This window comes from Rana temporaria, chromosome 5 (genome assembly GCF_905171775.1).
Source record: "Rana temporaria chromosome 5, aRanTem1.1, whole genome shotgun sequence".
Lineage (NCBI taxonomy): Eukaryota > Metazoa > Chordata > Amphibia > Anura > Ranidae > Rana > Rana temporaria.
In genome coordinates, this window is record NC_053493.1 from 42,752,055 (window position 1) to 42,775,761 (window position 23,707).

General features: G+C 44.2%; 1 protein-coding gene across 2 annotated transcripts in view; it reads right to left on the minus strand.

Annotated features, from left to right (window-relative positions):
- Nucleotides 1-23,707, minus strand: part of ST8SIA6 (ST8 alpha-N-acetyl-neuraminide alpha-2,8-sialyltransferase 6) — a 169,393-nt gene that overhangs the window by 19,651 nt on the left and 126,035 nt on the right. For both annotated transcript variants that reach the window (XM_040352468.1, XM_040352467.1), the window contains 2 exons: nt 18,362-18,448; nt 15,720-15,864 (listed from right to left, as the gene is read on the minus strand). In XM_040352468.1, coding sequence (XP_040208402.1) covers nt 15,720-15,864; nt 18,362-18,448 — 232 coding nt within the window. The remainder of the gene's footprint in view (nt 1-15,719; nt 15,865-18,361; nt 18,449-23,707) is intronic.

Sequence of the window (23,707 nt, forward strand, 5' to 3'; positions counted from 1 at the left end):
AAAAAATTCACGGATCTCATGCTTTCAGCCGCGATTGCGGCTTTGTTTACATTACGGTACCCGGGCGTGACGTCATAACATCGCGCCCGGGCCTCCGACGATCATAGAGATGACTGGTGACCATCTGGTCACCAGTCATCTCTATGCCTCCCATCCGGAGCCAGCAGATCATTTCTCCGGGTCTCCAATGGCACGGGAGAGTTCGGAGAAGCACCGGATGGTGACGGGAGGGGGGGGGATGTCCCCTCCCGTCGTCTATAGGAACGATCAAGTGGCGGAACTGCGCAGGATCGCCGGCTGAAAAGATGGATATCTGAATGATGCATCTTTCAGATATCCCCACTCAAAGTCCAGGACATCATATGACATCCAGCGGTAGGGAAGTGGTTAAAATGACTTTAATCATTTTTTTTAAACTTTTGATGTCAAAATACTGACTCCTGACCTGACAGGGGGAGGGGGCGGAGAGAAGACATGGGACACAGGAACATTAGAAATAATATTTTATTGTTTTATTCCGGGATTTTTAGATAACACACCGTAGAGAGGGGTACATGACACAGCACAAGCCCTGTGCTGTCTATCATGCTTTGACTGCTTCCTGACCGCTGCACGCCGACAGAAAGGCATGGGTGCACAAAAGGGCATACCCGTCCATTCCTTTGTAATCCCGGGATAGCGTGGCCTGTGGGTCCCGCGGACTCGATGTCCTCCGGTGGACCGCGATAGCGGTGAGGAGAGGCAGAACGAGGACAAGGCATTTCCCTGTTCTGCCTAGTCACATGACAGGGATCTTCTGTTCCCAGTCATCGGGAACAGTGATCTCTGTCATGTCAGTGGTAGCCCAGCCCCCCTACAGTTAGAACACGCTATGGGAAAACATTTAACCCCTTGATCGCCCCCTAGTGTTTAGCCACTTCCCTGCCAGCGACATTTATACAGTAATCAGTGGCTATTATTAGCTCGGATCGCTGTATAAATGTCAATGGTCCCAAAATAGTGTCAAAAGTGTCCGTCGCAATGTCGCAGTCCCCATAAAAATTGCAGATCATTACTAATTACTAATAAAAAAAAATTATAATAAAAATGCCATAAAGCTATCCCCTGTTTTAGATGCTATGACTTTTGCGCAAACCAAAAATATGCAGAAGGATACATATCAGCCTAAACTGAGGTAAGTGAGCAAGTAAGAGCAATAATTAGAGGCCTAGCTCTAAACTGACAACCTGTAAAGGCTTTTAGAGCATCTTAGAGAACTTTGGGGACCATAATTTCATAGGCACATGCAATTTTAAAGCTTGACATATTTGGTATCTATTTACTCAAAGATGGTTTACCAAAAAATATCTGATTAAATGTAAAAAAAACACACACACATATACAGTATCTCACAGAAGTGAGTACACCCCTCACATTTTTGTAAATATTTTATTATCTCTTTTCATGTGACAACACTGAAGAAATTACACGTTGCTACAATGTAAAGTAGTGAGTGTACAGCATGTATAACAGTATACATTTGCTGTCCCATCAAAATAACTCAACACACAGCCATTAATGTCTAAGCCGCTGGCAACAAAAGTGAGTACACCCCTAAGTGAAAATGTCCAAATTGGGCCCAAAGTGTCATTATTTTGTGTGGCCACCATTATTTTCCAGCACTGCCTTTACCCTCTTGGACATGGAGTTCACCAGAGCTTCACAGGTTACCACTTTAGTCCTCTTCCACTTCTCCATGATGAGATCACAGAGCTGGTGGATGTTAGAGACCTTGCGCTCCTCCACCTTCCATTTGAGGATGCCCCACAGATGCTCAATAGGGTTTAGGTCTGGAGACATGCTTGGCCAGTCCATCACCTTTACCCTCAGCTTCTTTAACAAGGCAGTGGTCATCTTGGAGGAGTGTTTGGGGTCATTATAATGTTGGAATTCTGCCCTGGGGCCCAGTCTCTGTTGCTGACCGCGCCACGCACATATACGTCCGCAGAATGGCATGGGCAGGCAAAGCAACGTATATGTACGTTGCTTTGAATTTCGCACCGTGCGCACACCTGCCGCAAGCTCCAACACCGTGCCCGGACCCGCGGACTGGATGTCTGCCAGTGTCCCGTGATCGTGTCACGGAGCTGAAGAATGGGGAGAGGCCAGTGTAAACAAGGCATCTCCCTGTTCTGCCTAGTGACAGGACACTGGTAGTCTACTTCCTGTTATCGCGAGCAGCGATCAGTGTCGTGTCACAGGTAGCCCAGCCCCCACACAGTTAGAGTCACTCCCTAGGACACACTTAAACCCCTTCCTTGCCCCCTAGTGGTTAACCCCTCCCCTATTAGTGTCATTTACACAGTAATCAGTGCATTTTTATAGCATTGATCGCTGTATAAATGACAATGGTCCCAAAATAGCTTCAAAAGTGTCCGATGTGTCCGCCATAATGTCGCAGTCACGATAAAAATTGCTGATCGCCGCCATTTCTAGTAAAAAAATATATATATATATATAAAAATGGATTACGAGCATTCTACTGGAATGGATTATGCTTGTAATCCCAAGTTCCACTGTGTTTTATTCTCCAGGGTCTCTGCTTTCAGAAAACACAAAATTGTTTGGAGGTTTAAAGTAATTTCTAGGGGGCAATCAAGGGGTTAAATATGTTCCCTAGGGAGTGATTCTAACTGTAGGGGGGAGGGGACTCACAAGGGGAGGAGACCGATCTGTGTTCCTCTGTACTGGGAACACACATCAATCTCCTCTGACAGGACGTGGATCTGTGTGTTTACACACACAGATCCACGGTCCTGCTGTGATCGCGGGTGCCCGGCGGACATCGTGGCCACTGGGCATGCAAACCGGGTCCCGCACGAAGCGGCGGGCGCATGCCCCCTAGCCGCCAGGGAAGCTCAGGACGTCATATGACATCCACCCGGAGGGAGGGAGGGTTCCTGCCAACGTCATTTTACAATGACTCGGTAAGGAAGGGGTTAAACAGGGGGAATCTGTGCCACACAGGGTGATTAGGGTGTGCCCAGGCACACCTGGCATACTCTGTGCGCACCCGTATGACTACAAGGGTAAATCTTTTTTTCCCACAGAGTTCAGCTTTAAAGTGTTTTTTGCTATTTTGCGCCCATTGAAAAGATTTTCCCTCACTTCCTGTCTTGGTATCAATATTGTTACTGGGAGAGGAAGTGGGGGGTGGCAGTATTTGGATTTAATAGACAGCTATTGTACGCCTGTAGTGATTTTAAAGCTTGACAGAAAAAGTCTGCAGGCACTTCTACAATATCGATAAGAAAATGTTATTAATTTTGCCATTGTATGCCGAGTTTTATTATCAGACTTTCATTAGTGAAATGAAAGTGCCTGCAGTGAGGAGCTATAAGACGCACGCCGGAGGATTCGGAAATGACTCTTCTGCAGTTGGACGTCTGCCAGCTGATATAATTGTGTATTGTTATTAGCTGCGACATGAGCCGTGTAAAGCCTTTTCTTTCTCAGGTGATGTGAGAAAAATAATTCTGACAAGTGTTTACAGCCTTATGGGGATATCTGTCATCCCTACATTCCGGGCTGTATTTACCAAACAGGAAGCCTAGGCATGTGCCTGGGGCCAAAACCTATGGGGCCCACCATTAACACCATAGAAAATGATTCTGTACATGCTCTTGCTTTTTTTTTTTTTTTTACTTTTGGTTCAAGCGTGCCAAATAGGATCTACCTAAAATAGGGAACTCACACTGAGCCCTAAACTGGTTTAACGCAGGTCCAACAGTGGCGGCTGGTGCTCAAATTTTTTTGGGTGGGGGGCGCAAACAAACTGGAAAAAAAACATCAATTGCAGCCACTGTGCCATCAAAACGCAGCCACTGTGCCATCGAACGGAGCCACTGTGCCCATCAAACGCAGCCACTGTGCCCATCAAACGCAGCCACTGTGCCCATCAATTGCAGCCACTGTGCCCATCAATTGCAGCCACTGTGCCATCAAATGCAGCCACTGTACCCATAAATTGCCAACACTGTGCCATCAAATGCAGCCACTGTACCCATCAATTGTTGACTCTGTGCCCATCACTCGGCGCCACTGTGCCATCAAATGCAGCTACTGTACCCATCAATTGCCGCTACAGTGCACATCAATTGCCACTACTGTGCCCATCAATTGCTGCTAGCGTGCCGATCCACTGCCGCTACTGTGCCCATCAATTGCTGCCAGTGTGTCCATCCACTGCCGCTACTGCCCAGCATGCGGCCCACTGTTCACTGTTTTCAACACCTATTAGAGCCTATAGCTCTAATCAGGTGCTTGCAAAAAACACCCCATAGATATGCAAAATCTGGTCAGGGTACCAAAAACCAAATACAAGTCCAAAGGAGAAAGAAGGTTTGCTTTTCAGGGTCCTAGACTATGGAACGCTTTACCAACCAGCATTCGGTTGGAGGAAAACCACCTGACTTTCAGAAGACAGATCAAAACTCTGCTCTTTTGATGTCATGAGACACGAACAACTAGCGCCCAGAAGCGATTCAGTTCGCATGCGCCGCGCTTTATACGTTTTTCATTCATTCATTCATGCATGAATCTATCTATGGTTAGAGAGGGATGGCAGGATAGAGGGGGCGCCCTTTATGGACGCACCGCCACTGAGGTACTAAATAAATAGTGCAAATATCTTCCAAATCAAAGGATCATTTTATACTAATATGTGCCACCATCCCAAATATTAAAATTATACAGGATTTATACAACGCCAACAGTTTGCGCAGCACTTTAAAACATGACGGCAGATAGAACTAAATATAAAAAAAAATACAAGTGGCTGGAACTTTAAAAGCACACTAGAAATTGTGTACAAACTAGCAATGATCTAAAATCACATAAAATCTTTATTTAAAATACATTAAAAAATAGTCACGACTGATCCAACTGCAATTCATGTAGTCCTTGACAAAAAAAAATCTACAGCATTATAGCACTGCATTAGCCCGGCATCCCTGCAGTTCCGCCCTCACTGTGAAGTGTACAGGCAGCCGCGGGCAGCAGAGAGATTACATCATCTCTCTGCTGCCTGGGACACAGAAAGAGACAATTGTAGCAGGCAAGTGACAATCCGCAACTTGTGGCAGGTGACGTGGCAAGTGACAATCCGCAATGTGTGGCAGGTGACGTGGCAAGTGACAATCCTCATCTGGTGGTAGGCAACGCTGGCAAGTGACATACTCAGGGCTCCCACTAATTCTGCATTATGATGACTTAAACCATTTCATTTTATATAACAATGTAATAATAATAATAATGTGCTTCAATCATCCTGACACCATGGTGCCAGGATGATTGAAGCGCCAACACCAGCCGTTTCCCCGATAAATTGCCCGGAAAAAAATACGTATTTTCTGGCAGTGCCCCTCCTGAGGCTAGGCTCTGGATCCGCCCCTGCATAGGAGCAATCCAATGCGTTTCAAGTAGTTATCTTATTTAGGGTTGCCTGTTGTATATTATGTAGATAAAGATCAGCCATGTGAAATTAAATCTGTAGGTTGATCAGTGGCGGCTGGTGCTCAAAATTTTTAGGGGGGCGCAAACAAATGAAAAAAAAAAAGAAGACAATTGCAGCCTCACTGTGCCCATCAAAGGCAGCCACTGTGCCCATCAAATGCAGCCACTGTGCCATGCCATCAATTGTCGCCACTGTGCCATCAATTGTCGCCACTGTGCCATAAATTGTCACCACTGTGCCATCAATTGTCACCACTGTGCCATGCCATCAATTGTTACCACTGTGCCCACATCAATTGTCGCCACTGTGCCCACATCAATTGTCCCCACTGTGCCCACATCAATTGTCCCCACATCAATTGTCCCCACAGTGCCATGTAAAATGCTGCCAGTCAGATTGCCCTCCCCCCCCCCCCCCACCCAGTACTTACCTTTCTGGGGTTCGCCATCCTCCTCGATGTCTTCTGCCGCTCCCTCGATGATGCTTCAGCAATCAGGTTACTGATAACCAGAATCAGTGAACCTGATTGGCTGAGACGGCCGTCAGTCTTATCCAAGGGACGTAGCCCACTACGTTCCGAGGATAAGACATCCGGGAGCTGAAGGGCTGTACTGGGAAAGCCGCTGGCTCTGATATGCACTTCCGCACAGCCAACCAGCTGTCCTTATTCAGATAATCGGCGCCCAATGTCCGATTATCTGAATAGGCTGGCCACAATAACATACACACATGCAATGCATGTGTATGTTATTTGCGCGGCGCTGCAAAACTAATTTTTAAAAGCCTTAAAGGGCCGTTTTTTTATGACTACAGGAGGGGGGGCGGCGCCCCGGGTGCGCCCTATGGACGGACCGCCACTGAGGTTGATGCCTCCACTTAGTCTATATAGAGAACAATTCCACCAACTAGCTGAGAAATAGTCACAAGGGTTGTAGATCATACTAACTGTAGGTTTCTTCTAAGACTGTCCAAGCATGGAAGTGGTCTCATAGCGCACCCACAAGCATCAGAGAGGATACAAATATTTTTTTAAGGACTACATGAATTGTACTTGCATCAGTCATGACTATTTCTTAAATATAGATTGTTTGCGATTTTAGATTGTTGCTAGTTTGAACACAATTTTAAATGTGTGTTTAGTCCCAGCCACTTTTTGCATTTAAATAAATAGTGCATAAAATCATTTAATTGAAATACTGCACAAAACCACCACTAATATCATGTGGAATAACAATAAATATATAGATGAATATATGCTAAAAAAATATTGTGAAAAATGTATTAAATGATGAATAAAAAGTAATATATGTGCATCACCCCCCTACTGCATGATATGTGCTGACAGCAATACTATAAACAACCCAGTTCTATTCCAGCCCGAGTGTTCTTCTTTCTTGGGGTGGACACTTTCTACTGGCTGTCCAGCACTGGGGTCCTCTTGGAATCCTGAAGAGGAATCTCATCAAAGACGTTAACGCAACAGTACAGTTAAGGACCAGCCTTCATGGGCATTATTGCAGTGCTGGATTACTGGTCCCTCATATCCAGCACCAGCAAAGGAACCCAGACAGTTGACATAGGTGAGTAAAGCAAGCTTTAAAAAGTAAGAAAAAACTGTGCTGGATGAGTGACTTTTGCCCGGAGACTGGCTTTAACCACTTCAATACTGAGCACTTTCGCCCCCTTCCATCCCAGGCCAATTTTCAGCGCTCTTGCACTTTCAATGACAATTGCGCGGTCATGCAATGCTGTATCCAAATTACATTTTTATCATTTTGTTCACACAAATAGAGCTTTCGTTTGGTGTTATTTATTTATGACTCAGCTTTTTTTTTTTTTTTTTGCGATATAAACTATTTTCTACTTTCTGCTTTAAAAGAAATCCAATAAAATCGAATTTTGTCAAAAATTTAAGCCAAAATATATTCTGCTACATGTCTTTGGTAAAAAAAAATCCTGTTAAGTGTATTATAATTGGTTTATGTGATCTCAGACATATGTACGCAAATGATCATGTACAGATGTGCGCAGGTGATCACGGACATATGTGTGCAGATGATCATTGGAACATATGATTTTACTGGGACATATGTGGGGGGACAGGTGTTTTTACTGTGTGGGGACAGTGTTTTGGGGACACTATTTTGGGGGACATTATGTGGGGACAGTCAGCTGGTGATCAGTGTGTAAATAACAGCTCATACTCATTGATGACTGGCCGTCTGCTCTCCTCTCCTCACTGACAACTTCCGTGTGAGGAGAGGAGAGCCGATCGCCTAGCAAACAGCTCTCTATTTACATCACATGACGGCTGTAATTGGACACAGCCATCATGTGATCAGGAGGACCAATCACATAACCCTCCTGCCGTTCGGAGACGCGCCATGTCCGGGTGACACGAGCACATCAGGATCACGCCGCTGCATGGGCACGCGCGATCCTCCTAGAAGGAGGAAGTGCCCTCCAGGCCGTATATGTGCAGTGGCCGGGTGGGAGGTGGTTAAAGAAGAACTCCAGGGATAGGATTAATTTTTACACGTACTGTGTGCCAGCTTGGCTAAAACAAGTTGTACAGATGCCACATAAGTATGACTGATGGTAAATCTGTGCTGCATACAGGAAGCAGTGTCCTTGTCCGGCAAGCACTTCAGTGACATCCCATCTGTGGTAACTAAAGAGAGGCAATTGCTCCAGCACCTCCCCTACTTTTGGAGAAGATACAAGGCTTCCTCTGAGAAGCCAAGGTGGAGATCATGTTGTCATCGCCCCTCCTCTCCATCTTGGCCAATCAATTTCGTATTCACTGAAAAAATACAAGGCTTCCCCTGAGTAGTGCGGTTGCCACAGAAGGGAAGTCCCTGGAGCACCCGCTGGACAAAGATGCTGCTTCCTGTATGTAGTTTGGTCTACAACAGTAAATTACAGAAAGTAAAGAGAAAGGGAGAAAATACTACAAGTATATAGTGCAGGACTTTGCATATGCCTTTAAGAACATAGAATGCCAAAGGTATAATAAAAAAATTATATATATCTATTAAATTGCATACATAGATAAAAAGATTATGGTAGGTAGAATAAAAACAAACCCATGAATAAGTCACGTGACCAGTGACGCAACGCGTGGGGGAGGCGCTTGAGTGACGGGACGCACGGATGTGCCGATGAGGAACTGAGCTGCATACACATCGTTTTAAATCTTGGGATTCGTGAGTGATATCACTGCAAATTGCCTGGTATCTCTGCTTATGCAGTATTATGCTATGTCGTTTTTCTTCTCTCTTTTTACATGTCTTGTGAACATCTGAATGTTGGTGGAGCGGTCACACTGGTCTGATCATTGACTGTTTATACCAGCACTATAAGTGATTATCAGACCAATTACCCAAGACACAGTGCCTGTGTGGTGGTGGAGTGTATCGCTGTTTGGATCCCTGATAACAGTGTAATGGGACTAGCGTTCAGCAACATGAACTGTTAACCCTTTGTTTTACCATCAGGATTTTTATCCCCTACATATTACTGATGCAATTGATCACATAATTAGTTGATTTAGCGCAACATATATTAATTTATTGTCACTTTTGGTTTGGTTCACCCTTTTCTTGCTGCAGCTTTATCATTTGTTTATTAATTGCGTGTTATAATTATTAATTATTAGTAGCGCTGTAGCACATATCTATACAGAATAAAAACAAACACACTATATATAGTGCACAACTTTACAGTCACATGATAATATATATTTCTTAGGTATGCTTGATCTGGTGACATGTTTCGCAGACCTCCGTTTCTTCAAGAACATAGAAGCGGAGGTCCGCGAAATGTGTCACTACATCAAGCATACCTGAGAAATATATATTATCATGTGACTGTAAAGTTGCGCACTATATAGTGCGTTTGTTTTTAGTCTACCTAATATATATTATATATATTATCATGTGACTGTAAAGTTGCGCACTATATAGTGTGTTTGTTTTTATTCTTCCTAATATATATTATATATATTATCATGTGATTGTAAAGTTGTGCACTATATTGTGTGTTTTACTCTACCTACTCTTGTTATCTATGTATACAAATTTAACAAATATATATATATTTTTATTATACCTAGGGCATTCTATGTTCTTAAACGCATATGCAAAGTCCCGCACTACATACTTGTAATATTTTCTCCCCTTCTCTTTACAAATACAATTATGGCATGATGCCAATGAGAACATTTTTTGCATGAATGGATTCAACCTCAGCCCACACCACACTATCCATTATATAGTAAATTACAGATCCATCATTGGCCAGATAGAGGTGACATTTGCATAATTAGTTTGAGCCTAGCTGGCCCAAAGTAAGTGTATAAAGTAATCCCATTGCCCAGTTCTGCTTTAACAAATCTGCACATGGACTGTAGTATGCTGTGTGGGAGACGGCTCTACTTTAACATAACATTAGTAAAAATTCTACAAATTGCACTTGCTTTGCTCAGCGAGAGAGAACATTGTAGACCAGAGAATATTGCAATATAACACACAGAATGTCTCGCATAAAAGAGCAAAGACAAGTTCACAGGGAGATTTTCCATAAGTCCCTTTAATTACGGAGGGTCAAAAACAGAGATCAGCTGATGAAGTCCCCACCCATAGGGACGAAACGCGTACGGAAGAAGCATTGTGACGTCACCCGCGGCCATCATGCTTTGTGTTCTCATTGTTTACATGCTGTATCATCCAGCATCAGATTAGGTGCCTGGCTTGTAAGTTTGTATTTTTACTTACGGAGAGCACTATGTTTGTGTCCTTTGTGCTTACATAATCGAATGTGACCTGAGGTTTTTCCTTCTAATCGCTTGATACTCTCCCCTGGCTCTCGATTGATTCTGGATCCACATAAGTGCCCGTAAGGAATTGTGTGTTTGACCCTCCGTAATTAAAGTGTGCTCTTGGTAAAGGTGAGCGGCCATTTATAATATCAGTGGAGGTTTATCGCACCTATGGAGTCACCTGCATGTCAGTTTATATATATCAGCACTGAAGATCTCACGGACGGTGTATTATTTGATATATGGACTGTTTTTATTAAGTGCTGCACTGTCTGTTTTATATTTATCTAAGGGATTTGATTTTTGACCCTGGTGTTCAGCTGCTCTCTTTAGGGTCATCATTAATCCATTGCGCTGATTTGTTTTCTCTCAAGATTTTCCATAAGGCTGAGGAAGGAGTACTTTGAACTACATTGGAAACAAACCATCAATCACAAGCAATGCTGGAATCCAGGAGCTTATCTTGCTTTTATCACATATATGGCCTTTCATACACAAGATTTTGCAATTAAAATCACATCCCCCCTTTTCTGGCCTTCGGGTAAGGGTCTGTTATGGGTTTTAGGGGGGTCTCATGCCATTTAAAAAAATTAAAATAATGTTAGTTTTTTTGTTTACATTCTGCTGTCAGCTGGGAGTCCTCCACTGACAGCAAGCATGAGTCATAGTTAATAGGGTGTCAGCGAGTGCCGACTCCTACAGGGGAACTTTACCTATAAGTGCTGGTTCACACTACAGCAACATAAAAGTCGGCACAACTTTGCGAGGCAACTTGAGGCAACTTCAAGTCGCCTCCAGGACAGGTAACTTTGCCAGTGGCCAATCAAACAATAATCAGCTCTGTGGGAGGGAGGGGTTTGCCTGAGAAAACTATTTTCTTTTCCTGTAAAGTTGCTTCAGTTAAGACACTGATCCGACTTTGGAGCCAACTTCCATTGAAATCAATGGGTACAAGTTGCCTAGAAGTTGCCTTGAAGTAGTACAGGAACCTTTTCTGAAGTCGGAGCGACTTCAGTAGTGTGCAGTAAGCCGGCCCTCATTCACATTAATGTAATTTCTCATGTCGCGCGACTTGGGGCGACACAAGTCGGATCCCAAGTCGCGGTAGTGTGAACGGGTACTTACAGCTTGATAACAATTAATGTTTTTTTAACAAAAGATCATACATTCCACATTAATAACTATAAAAATGTGTATGTGCTGTAAACTGCCTCCAGCATTGCTCCTGTTTCTTCTTGCTGGAGGCCGCCATTTTGTTGAAGCCCAGGGCAGTTGCTTCCTTACTGGAAACTTTCCCTTCTCTTTGGTCTCAAAAACTATTCGTCATTTTCTTCAATTAAAAGATGTACATTTCCAGCTTTGATTGTATGCCATAAATCAGTAAGAGAGGAAGGCTGACAGAAGCTTTACAGTGCTGAAGTTCATTTGCTTAGGGAGAAAGCAAAGAATACCAGGGAGATAAGATAAAACACCATCCTTGTACATTTTATACCTCGTACACACGATCGTAATTTCCGATGAAAAAAGTCTGAGTGTGCCCCATCTGAGTTTTTCCTTCGGAAATTCCGACGGACTTAGAAAGAGAACACGTTGACGCAAAAAAAAAACTTGCTTGCTCAGAATCAAGTCAACACATGCTCGGAAGCATTGAACTTCATTCTTCTCGGCTTGTCGTTGTGTGGTATGTCACCACGTTCTTGACGGTCGGAATTTGGTGTGACAGTGCAAGACAGCTTGAACAAAATTCCGTCTGAAAAATCCATCTGAGTTTATCCCGATGGAAATTCTGATCGTGTGCACAAGGCATAACTCTTTTGTTCTGTCACCTTTCCTGCTTTTCTGTTCTCCCTCCCTATTCTTTGTTCCCTCCACACTGTCTGTGTCATTCCTGTTGCCTTCTTCCTCTCAAGCAACAGTAAATCTTAAAGCTGTCAGTTAATCAGCGTATAGTGGCTCTGATTTTAGGCACAGTGTCAAGAATAGAGAGCAACTGTACTATACTGTGTATAGCAGAGTGAGATTATGCATTACTGGATTTTTTTAAACAGTATAGACACTTATTTAATTTTTTTTTACATAACTAAACCTGAAAAAGGGGCCAGCTGAAGAGATCTATCAGGACTTAATTTTCTTACTACAGTTCCACTTCAACAACCAGCTCTATTACCTTCATATATCCCTAAATAATGTGTGGCTAGACCACTACTTATTTACAATAGTGGATGCCCGTGATCTTCGTGCCCTCAGACAGTACTGCATTAAAAACAGGCTTGATTCTGTGATGGACATCACTGCATGGACACAGGAATACAAAAAAATCACTGTCCATCCAAAATGCAAAGTAAAGCTCTATCATGCAAAGAAGCAATATTTGAACATGATCCAGAAAATGTCACCGTCTTCTCTGGGCCATAGCTCATTTAAAATGGTCTGTTGCAAAGTGGAAAACTGTTTTGTGGCCAGACGAATTGAAACATGACATTCTTTTTGGCTACACTGGGCGCTGCTCCCTCTGGAGGAACCTTCCGGCTTGTTATCAGCGTTCAGTTCAAAAGTCGGCATCTCTGATGGTATAAGGTGCATTTCATGTGTATGGAATGGGCACATCTGGAAAGGCAACATCAAAGCTGAAAGATTTATCCAGGTTTTATAGCAGCATGATGATGATGTCTTTTTCAGGGAAGGTCTTGCATTTACAGGAGAATAATTCTAAACTTCATACTGCATTTATTATTATTACTACAGCATGACTTCATAGGAGAAGAGTCGGGGTGCTTAACTGGCCTGCCTGCAGTTCAGACCTTTCACCAATTGAAAATATTTGGCGCATCTTGAAACGAAAAATACAACAAAGAGGACTCAGGACTGTAAAGCCGTTGGAATCCTATTTCAGGCAAGAATGGGGCAACATTCTTCTCCCAAAACTCCAGCAATTGGTCTCCTCAGTTCCCAGACATTTACAGAGTGTTGTGAGGGGATGCTACACCATGGTAATCATGGCCCTGCCCCAAGATTTTGAGATGTGTTGCTGCCATCAATTTCAAAATGACCTTATTTTTTTCTTTAAATGGTACATTTTCTCTGTTTAAACATTTTTGTTTTTTCTATTGAGAATTTAAATCATTGCATTCTGCGTTAATGGGGTTGTAGTTTATCAGGCCCATTTTTTTGAGGCTCTTTGATGTTCTTCGTGGGCGGAATTTTTGGTCCCCCTTGTCCCGCCTCAAGATAATTGACTGGCAAGGCAAGAACAGGGTCCATAGCCTTGCACTGGACATGGAGACGCTAATGGACAGTCAGATCATGGGGGAGCGACGATTGCTGGGGATGTGGAGGATCTGGTAAATAAAATGGTTTCTCCTTTCCTATAGACCAGTGGTCTCCAAATTGCAGCCTGGGGGCCCTTTGCTTCCTATTATTTGGTCCTTGGGACACTATTACTCCTACAGATACAAGGCACTATCCCTTCCACTAACAGCAATGATGGGGCACTATTCCTTCTACTGACACCATAATGGGTAATTTTTCCTTCCACTGACACCAACCATGAAGCTCTATTTCTCCCACTGGCACCAATGATTGGGGCACTGTTTCTCCCAATATTGGCAATGATGGACAATTGTTTCCTCCCATCAATGTGGGAGCATTTTCTACTCTGATTGTCCACAATCTGTCTACGATTGTCAAATCTGAAGGGCAGCAAACTGGCTATTTGTTTATAAAGTTTGGAGACCCCTGCCGTAGAAAAAATGAGCAATTACACTTGCAGTGTGAACGCAACGCCACTGAGAGGGGTAATTTATCATGTTACCAGAATTGGGCTTTAACCACTTGCCGCCCTCCAATGACAAATTGACGTCGGCAAAGTGGTTGTAGAATCCTGAGTGGACGTCATATGACGTCCTCAGGATTTTGAACCGCTGCGCGCCCCCCTGGGCACGCATTGCGGCGATCGTTGTTGCAGGGTGTCAGTCTGACACCCCGCAACACCGATCAAGGTAAAGAGTCTCTCACGGAGACTTTTTACCACGTGATCAGCTGTGTCCAATCACGGCAGATCACGATGTAAACAGGAAAAGCCGGTAATCGGCTTTTCCTCACTCGCGTCGGCTGCTCCTGTGACAGGGGGGGGTTTGTGCTGATCGATTATCAGCACAGCCCCCCCGAGGATGCCCACTGGACCACCAGGGATGCCCACTAGACCACCAGGGATTAAAAAAAAAAGTATGCCACCCTAGACCACCAGGGATGAGAAGGACACACAAAATGGATACCAATCAGTGCCGCAATGGATGCCAATCAGTGCCCACAATGGGCATCACTGATTGGCAGGCATTGTTTGGCACTGATTGGCATCCATTAGTACAACACATACGATAATGCCCATCCGTGCCACCTATCAGTGCCCATCCATGCCGCCTATCAGTGCCCATCCATACCGCCTATCAGTGCCCATCCGTGCCGCCTATCCATGCCGCCTATCCGTGCCGCCTATCCGTGCCCAGCCGTGCCGCCTATCCGTGCCCAGCCGTGCCGCCTATCCGTGCCAATCCGTGCCGCCTATCCATGCCCATCCATGCTGCCTATCCGTGCCGCCTATCAGTGCCCATCCGTGCCGCCCATCAGTGCCGCATATTAGTGCCCATCAATGCCACCACATCAGTGCCACCTCATCGGTGCCCATCAGTGCCGCCTTATCAGTGCCCGTCAGTGCAGTACCATCAGTGCCCATCAGTGAAGGAGAAAACATACTTATTTACAATGTTTTATAACAGAAACAAAATTTTTCAAAATTTTTGGTCATTTTTTTATTTTTTTTGCAGAAAATAAATATCCCAGAGGTGATCAAATACCACCAAAAGAAAGCTCTATTTGTGGGTACAAAATGATAAAAATTTAGTTTGGGTACAGTGTAGCATGACCGCGCAATTGTCATTCAACGTGCAACGGCGCCGAAAGCTAAAAATTGGTCTGGGCGGGAAGGTGTATAAGTGCCCTGTATGGAAGTGGTTAAAGTGTATCTATACCCAGGAAAAAATAAAAATGTTGCAACTTACCAGTCCTTAGATGTGGTGACTGCATTCACTTTTTTTTTATTTGTCAGGCTTTTTTCCCTTTTGATTTTACCTACTGACCTAGGGTTACACACTTTTCGGAAGACTTTTTGGTCACCCTTGTCCCACCTCATGCCAGCTAAATGGTTATCCTGTCTCATTACTATGGATTATAAAAGTGGCTAATTGCTTTGAATGAATGGCACGTCTCCAAAATAGGTGTCATCTATGTGCCGTCTCCACATAAAACCCTGGACAGCGTCTCAGCAGCCGACATTTAATTTACATTACCGCTGATAAGGTTCTAATTAATTTCCTGACACAAGTGCTAATCACACTCCGGAAGCCTTACCTTAGGCAGCATTCTGTAAATGTCCTCTGCAATTAAAATATTCTTTTTACTTTCCACCTCATACGTGATATTACTTCCCAGCGAGGTATTGTTCTGAGAGACGATGAAGTTATTAACTGCATTGCAGCACGAAGACAAGTAGAGTCTGCAAACAAAAAATCACAACATAAATCTCGATCTCTACAGTGCTTATATTCTGTAATAATAAAGAGCTGCTAGAGTCGCAAATGGAGAATCTATGCAGGGAACAGGCTTACAGAAGAATGGAAGGATAGATTGATTTGTCTTTGGTGTACGGTGGGTGGCGGCGCTTGTCTGTGGAAGTACATTTGGGGGTTTATTTATAAAGCTCGGAATCAGAGGGAGGCTTTTGTTTAAATTCTGGCATGGCACTGCCAATTGTTTATGGAAGTGAAGAGAAACGCCCGATACAAATACAATCCTTCTTCTCCTGTGTGCCGCAGAATGGGAAGCATTAGGTCATTAAAACAAGGGTACCGCTGTGATCCAAATATGGTGTGACTGTTTTAGGCTCCTGCTCTCCTGATCTCCTGCTTCAAATCAAAGCTGTCATAAGAAATAGAAGTTAAAGCAGAATTATAGACAAATATAGAAATCCCCGGTTCTATACAGTTAGTGCCGGTGCCTCCTGGCCCTTTAAGAGGTTTATAACGCCAGGAGGAGGGGCTTACGGTTGGGCGACGGCAACTGTGCTGGGAGTGCACAGCATGCACGCTCTCAGCACAGGTGTATACACAGCAATTCATGCAAATATGCGGCCCCTCTGCTCTAAGGACCAAGCGCCGAGAGGTCACATATTTGCGTACTGCCGGCGCCAAAGGGGTTAAAAAAAACGTTAGAGTTCCTTTACGCTTGCGGATGGAGAAAGCAGTGGAAATGCGCCCCCGACTGCTCCCACTTAAAGTGGTTGTAAACCTCAGACATGAAATGTGGACCCTCTATAGTGTATACTTGTCTCAATTAAGAGCGCTAAGTGTAATTTCTGTCTGCTGCTTCGTTCAGCATGAATCACTCCTGACACCAAGAGAAAAAAGGTGACAGGGAAGGGACCTCAGCACACTGCCTGTGATTGACAGCCTCAGCTCTGTTCCTGTGTGCTGTATGAAGAGGGGAGTGTGTCCCTTCCCTCCAATCAGCTTTCAGAGCTCTCCTCCCTGAACACTGCAGTGTGTAATTTCAGCTCTCCGCCCTTTTTTGTGACAGCTCAGACAAGTTTTATAAATTCTGGACTTGGAACTGCTGTAGAGAAGAGAAGAGCGCAGATAAACAGGTATACTTTATGTAGGAGGATTTGTATCTGTATCACCTAAGGCCATTTATTCATGTATATGTTAGGCCGGGTACACACGAACAAACATGTATGGTGAAAGCGGTCCGTCGGACCGTTTTCACCATACATGCCTGCCAGAGGGCTTCTGTACGATGGTTGTACACACCATCGTACAGAAGTCCGCCCGTAAACAATATGCGGGGCGTGTCCGCGGTGTTGCCGCGTCGATGACGCGGTGTCGCCGCGACAATGACGCAGCGACGTGGGCGGCCCGCCTTTAAAATGCTTCCACGCATGCGTCGAAGTCATTCGACGCATGCGAGGGACGGCGGGCGCCTGGACATGTACGGTAGGTCTGTACTGACGACCGTACATGTCCGAGCGGGCAGGATTCCAGCGGACGGTTTTAAAACACGTCCAGGAATATTTGTCCGCTGGGAAAAGGCCCGGCGGGCAAATGTTTGCTGGAATTCGGCCCGCTCGCGCCTACACACGACCGAACATGTATGCTGAAACAAGCCCGCGGACCAGTTTCAGCATACATGTTTGGTCGTGTGTACGGGGCCTAAGGGTTTACAACCACTTTAAGCTGCAAAGGCAGCAGAGGAGGGTGTACACAAGCTGCGGCAAGAATTAAACAGTACAGGCCGCCAAGCACAACCCATTGCTCTTAGAGCCCTTTCACACTGGGGCGTTGTGAGCATCGGCGGTAAAGCACCGCTATTTTTACCGCCGCTATCAGGGCGCTTTTAACCTCGGCTAGCAGTCAAAAAAGGTTAAAAGAAGCAGCGCTTGATTTCAATGGGCAGGGGCGCTTTAGGAGTGGTGTGGAGGGGCTGATCAGCGCTCACAGATATATACAGATTTTTTTTATACAACACACCCACACACTGATTAGAAGACAGAGCAGATTATATAAAGTAAGACATGTTATTAACAGCAGCAGAGAGGAGAACCCTAACACAGGAGCCGAGAGACTGGGAATGGAGGGGGAGGAGGATACAAGAGCAGACAGCAGGCTGCGGATGACGGAGGCCCGTAAACTGACCACAGTGTCAGGGCTCAGCAGCCATGATACAACGTGGTCAGTTTACACAGGGGAGGGGAGAAACTGGCAGGATCAGCCAGGTTATTTAGGTGTTACAGGGGTACAAATGACACAGCACAAGCACTGTGTTATATAACATGCTTTAAAGGAGCAAGATTCATTTTTCTTTGGGTTAACATACGCTTGAATAGACCTTACAAGCAGCAGGAGCAGGGTGATGGGGTTTGGAGGTTGCTTTGGCAATTCTGTATGCAGCCCGTTTTAAACAGGGCCCTTATTATAGATCTCAAACCTGCATGTTACCTGAATCGGCTGTATTCTTGGGGTCTCTTCTTCCATGTACAGTTCTGTACGTCATTAACAGCCTGGATGTAATAATCTTCTGAATACCTGCAAAGCATGGAGACCGAAATGTCATCATCAACCATGTTTAACAATAAGTATATTATAACATTATTTGTCTATCTATGTGTTTGAGGACTGATAAATATATATGATTTTTTTTATTCAGACATAACTGTACATTGGACAATCTGTTTAGTAGTTGGTCTTAAGCCCTGTACACACGCCTACACACCATAGGTTAAATAACCGATCGCGTCAGAACGCGGTGACGTAAAACACAACGACGTGCTGAAAAAAAAGAAGTTCAATGCTTCCAAGCATGCGACGACTTGATTCTGAGCATGCGTGGGTTTTTAACCGATGGTCGTGCCTACTAACGATCGGTTTTGACCTATCGGTTAGCAATCCATAGATTAATTTTTAAAGCAAGTCGGCTTTTTTTTAAACTATGGTTAAATAACCTATGGGACCCACACACGATCGGTTTTGACCGATGAAAACGGTCCTTTAGACCGTTGTCCTCTGGTTAACCTATCGTGTGTACGAGGCCTTAGAAACAGGTTACTTTTGAGTGGACAATGAACTATTGTATTTCAGTTGACAGATGTTTTCATTGTCTCTGTAACTACGGTGAACAAGTCTGTAACCTGGGCAAATAGCTTGGCTTTTCTGACATATACAACCTATGTTATGATACAAAAGTACCATCTAAAGAGCGAATTGGAGAATCCTTCTCCCATTAAGCTCAGTTTTTCTAAAGGTGGGGATGGTACAGTTGGAGCAATCTGTTGTTCTGTAACTTCTGTACACAAGTTTGTAACCATAGTCGACAAAAGCTTGAAAACCTGAAACTTCCCAATAAAAGGTCATCGGGCATAAGCTGACAAGGAGGAAGCCATCATGCCTTAACACCAAGGAAGAAGGTCTGTACTAGTCAGAAGAAGCTATATCTGAAGACACTTTCGCTTGATCTCCAGCAACTGCTTGAGTCCTCATTGTCTACAGAGATCACGAACACACAGTAACCAGAGTTGAGTAACTTTTAAGTGTATTTCTACTGTTTACAGACCATAGGCTGCTTATTTTCTAGGCATCTTGCTTGTTATATCTGTCAGTCTTGTATTGTATTTCTAATATTGTAATAGTTTTGTATGTACAGCATTTTTGTATAGTAAAAGCACATTTATACACTGAAGAGATCTGCGCTTCCTTGCTTATACCGCAAAATAACTAGATAGACACAAAACGATCTATCTATCTATCTATCTATCTATCTATCTATCTATCTATCTATCTATCTATCTATCTATCTATCTATCTATCTATCTATCGATCTATCTATCAGCACCTCCACTAAGCAGTACAAAGAAGGAGGTTACCTACTCCTCCACACCTGGAAATGTAGGGTATTGTGGTTGACTATGAAGATGGAAGAAGCCATGGCTGATGTAAAAGCAAACACACAGGTTGGACTTGATGGACCTGTGTTTTTTTTTTAACCTCACCGGCTATGTAACTATGTAATCAACGATGGATTATTGGTAAGATGCGTATTAAAGGGGGTCGAGGATTCCCTTTTCGGAGACACTGCCCATTTGCCCTGGATGGGTTAGGTGACACTGGAACCCAAACTAAATTGACAGGTGCCGCTCAAGGCTACACCGGGTCCTCTTAAGTAGCAACTGATTGGAGTGCAGACAAGGACAGAGCTCATCCCCACTCTAGACATCTAAAGGAAAATGGAAAAGTCCTTGAAGTCGCACATCTCTGTAAAATCCCAGAAGAAGGTATACAACAGCCTTAGCCCTGGCTCCAACCAGGCCACGCTCCCAACGCATTTTACTCCATCCATGGAGGTTAGCCCCCCCATGCATGGGATCCATTACAAAGTTCTGTGGGTGGAGTGAAACACACTGGGGGCATGACCTGGTTGGAGCCCGGGCTGAGGCTGTCATACGCCTTCTTACAGGGCACAGAGATGTGCGACTTCCAGGACTTTTCCCTTTCCATTAGGTGACATTGTGGTTGATTTATTAAAGGCAGACAGACTGTGCACATTACAGGTGTAGTTGTACTCTTCAAGGGCATTTTCTCCCGAACCTAGTAAATAAGGGGAAGCTCTTGTGGCTTCCATCATCCAATCATGTTCAAGCAAAAATGCTGCTTTTTTTTTTTAATTTCCTTGCACACGATTGGGTATTCTTTCCAACGTGAAGCTTTACCTCATTTACTAGGCTCTGGGGAAAAGGCCCATAAAGAGTGCAACTACATCTGCAATGTGCACAGTTTATTCACCTTTAGTAAGTCAAGCCCACTGTCTCTTTAAGTTGTGTTCGGTATATTTCACCAATTGCTCAACATCATTAACAACCAGCAGGAAAATTCCATTTGCATCAATATGTAAGACGTGTCATTATGTAAAAAATCACTTTTCTATGCAGCCTGTTCTATGCCATAGCCTTGAAGGGAATATGGGAAATACATAGGATGATGGATTACGCATTACATTATGAATGTCACTAATGAACCCAGCTAATTAATTTGTCATGGAGCTCAGTTAATCAATAATAATAAATATCAGCAGTCAAGTAAAAGGTTTATTACAAGATTAAAAGTAAAGTAATGCCTGACGGCTATTCCTGTGTGTCAGAATTAGATCAGAGACCCAGTGTCATTTTTCTAGTGTTATTTTAGTACTTTTATCATTGACAGCAGTGAAAGTAAAGCTCATTTATTGATGTCAATTTAGTTTTAAAAAAAGTTTTCCTTTTCTTTTTTGTTACTTAACTCTAGTGCTATCACTATAGACTGTCCAGTCATTCGAGGTCTATTGGACCCAAATGCCATCCTTGCACCTGGTTGAAGCAGCTTGATTTGCTGCTTCCCCAGCCTGAGCTTCCTGGGTTGACAGCTCTAAACCAGGAAGGGCCAGATCCACAGAAGAATTACGCCGGCGTATCTATTGATACGCCGCGTAATTTTAAAGTTCCCGCGTTGTATCTTTGTTTTGTATTTACAAAACAAGATACAAATGCATCTGGGCTCGATCCGACAGGCGTATGTCTTAGTACGTCGTCGGAACTTAGGTGCATTTTTTCATCGGCCGCTAGGTGGCGTTTTCTGTCGAATTCCGCATTGAGTATGCAAATTAGCTAGATACGGCGATCCACGAACGTACGTCCGGCCGGCCGGCGCATTTTTTTACGTCGTTTGCGTTCAGCTTTTTCCGGCGTATTGTTACATCTGCTATATGAGGCGTACTCAATGTTAAGTATGGCCGTCGTTTCCGTGTCGAATTTAGAATTTTTTACGCCGTTTGCGTAAGTCGTTCGCGAATAGGGATTTGCGTAGAATGACGTCACCGTCGTAAGCATTGGCTTGTTCCGGTTTAATTTCAAGCATGCACACTGGGATACCCCCACGGACGGCGCATGCGCCGTTAAAAAAAAACGTTGTTTACGTCGGGTCACAATGTATTTACATAAAACACGCCCCCATCACATCGATTTGAATTGCGCGCCCTTACGCCGCCAAAGATACACTACGCCGCCGTAACTTACGGCGCGCATTCTTTGAGGATTCGGAGAAAAAAAGTAACGGCGGAGTAATGTATCTTAGATACGCTACGCCCGACGCAAATATGCGCCAATGTACGTGGATCTTCCCCGAAGTGTTTAGCGTTGAGTGCTTCTGGGTTCATACAACCCAGGGGAGATCTATCCTGACACCTGTAATGTTCATCCAAGAGACCAGGGGGAAAAGGGCAGGGGGGGTTGGGGAAAGTTCTGAAATCAGAAGGCTATACATCGTGGAAGGATGCATCCCTCTGCTGGACCATTATGTACAGCAGCTGTCAGAACACTGGAACAGCGGCTGATTGCATTGTCAGAACCCTTGTGAAGAAATAGATATATTTTCATAATTTCAACATGGATGTTTAAGACTGTATGGGTCCCAGAAACAAAGGGTCACACTTCAAACACCTTATTACCCATCAGGATCACTCTCCATCCATCAGATAAACACAAACCTCCCAACTTTTTGAGATGGGAATGAGGGACCCCTATCAGCAAAAGTATGTAGGCATAGGACACACCCCTGGCCATGCCCCCGTACAGAAGAAACAAGATTGGTTAAAGCCACAAGTGCTTTCTCTCATTACTATTACTTTATATTGGCTTTTGGAATTTACAAATGTAGAAATCAGATGAAAGGTTTAGGGCTGGAAAACACTGTTTGATAGATAAAAAGTGCATTTTATATACATCTATATAGATCAGACCAAAATGAGGGGCAAATGAGTAGAATGAGGGACAGAGCGACATTGCTCCAAATCAGGGACAGTCCCTCGAAATCAGGGACAGTTGGGAGGTATGGACACACAAGCAAACTTACTTCATCCACCCACAGTACACTCGCAATTTGGAACTTATGGAAAGCAGCTCTCCGTGGGGGGCACTCGACAAAAGGAGGAGCCAGGAGAGCTGCTGGGAGACCCCAGAAGAGGATCAGTTCGCTCTGTGCAAAACCCTTGCACAGAGGAGGTAAGTATAACATGTTTGTTATTTTAGAAAAAAAAAAAAACCCTTTACAACCCCTTTAAAATCTAAGTCTGTTAAAGCGGAACTAAAGGAAGGGTAGTCACCTTCCCAAAGCTCCCTAGCCAGTGTCGATATCTTCTCCTGTATGCCATTTCCTTTGGCTATCCCAGGAGCTAGTCATCCTGGCACACAGAATCGGCTTGGGGTCTGTAAGCTGAGCCGCGCATGTGCAGCTCAGTTTACAGTCCGGGCATCGTTGTGAGTAGGCAGGTAGGTACAGTTGCATGTCTCTTTTGCAATAAATTGCCTACCTTCTCACAGTCTATCATAGTGGAACTTCAGTTCGGCTTTAAGCTTGCTATGGGGGTGATTAGCAAGGGGGAGGAGCCAGATGCTGCTCTGTGCAAAACAATTCCACAGAGCATGTATGACATATTTGTTAGTAAAAAAAAAAAAAAGATGTTACCTTCAAAATCACTTTAAATCATGTAAATAGACTCCCGGCTAAAATAGCGGCCATGAGTTTGCGTGCTGAAATAGTTAAAATGTTTGCAAATGACCACATCCTGCCCAGCTTAGAGCAAAATTACAGCCGGGCGGTGGCTTTATTGTTCTGACTGGACGTCATATGATATCCTTCAGAACATGCTGCTCATGCTCTCCCCCTGTGGGGGGGGGGGGGGATTGGCACTACGGCGATCGGTTTTCCTGACAGGTGGATCTGCACTGATAATCAGTGCAATGATAATCAGTGCAGCACCAT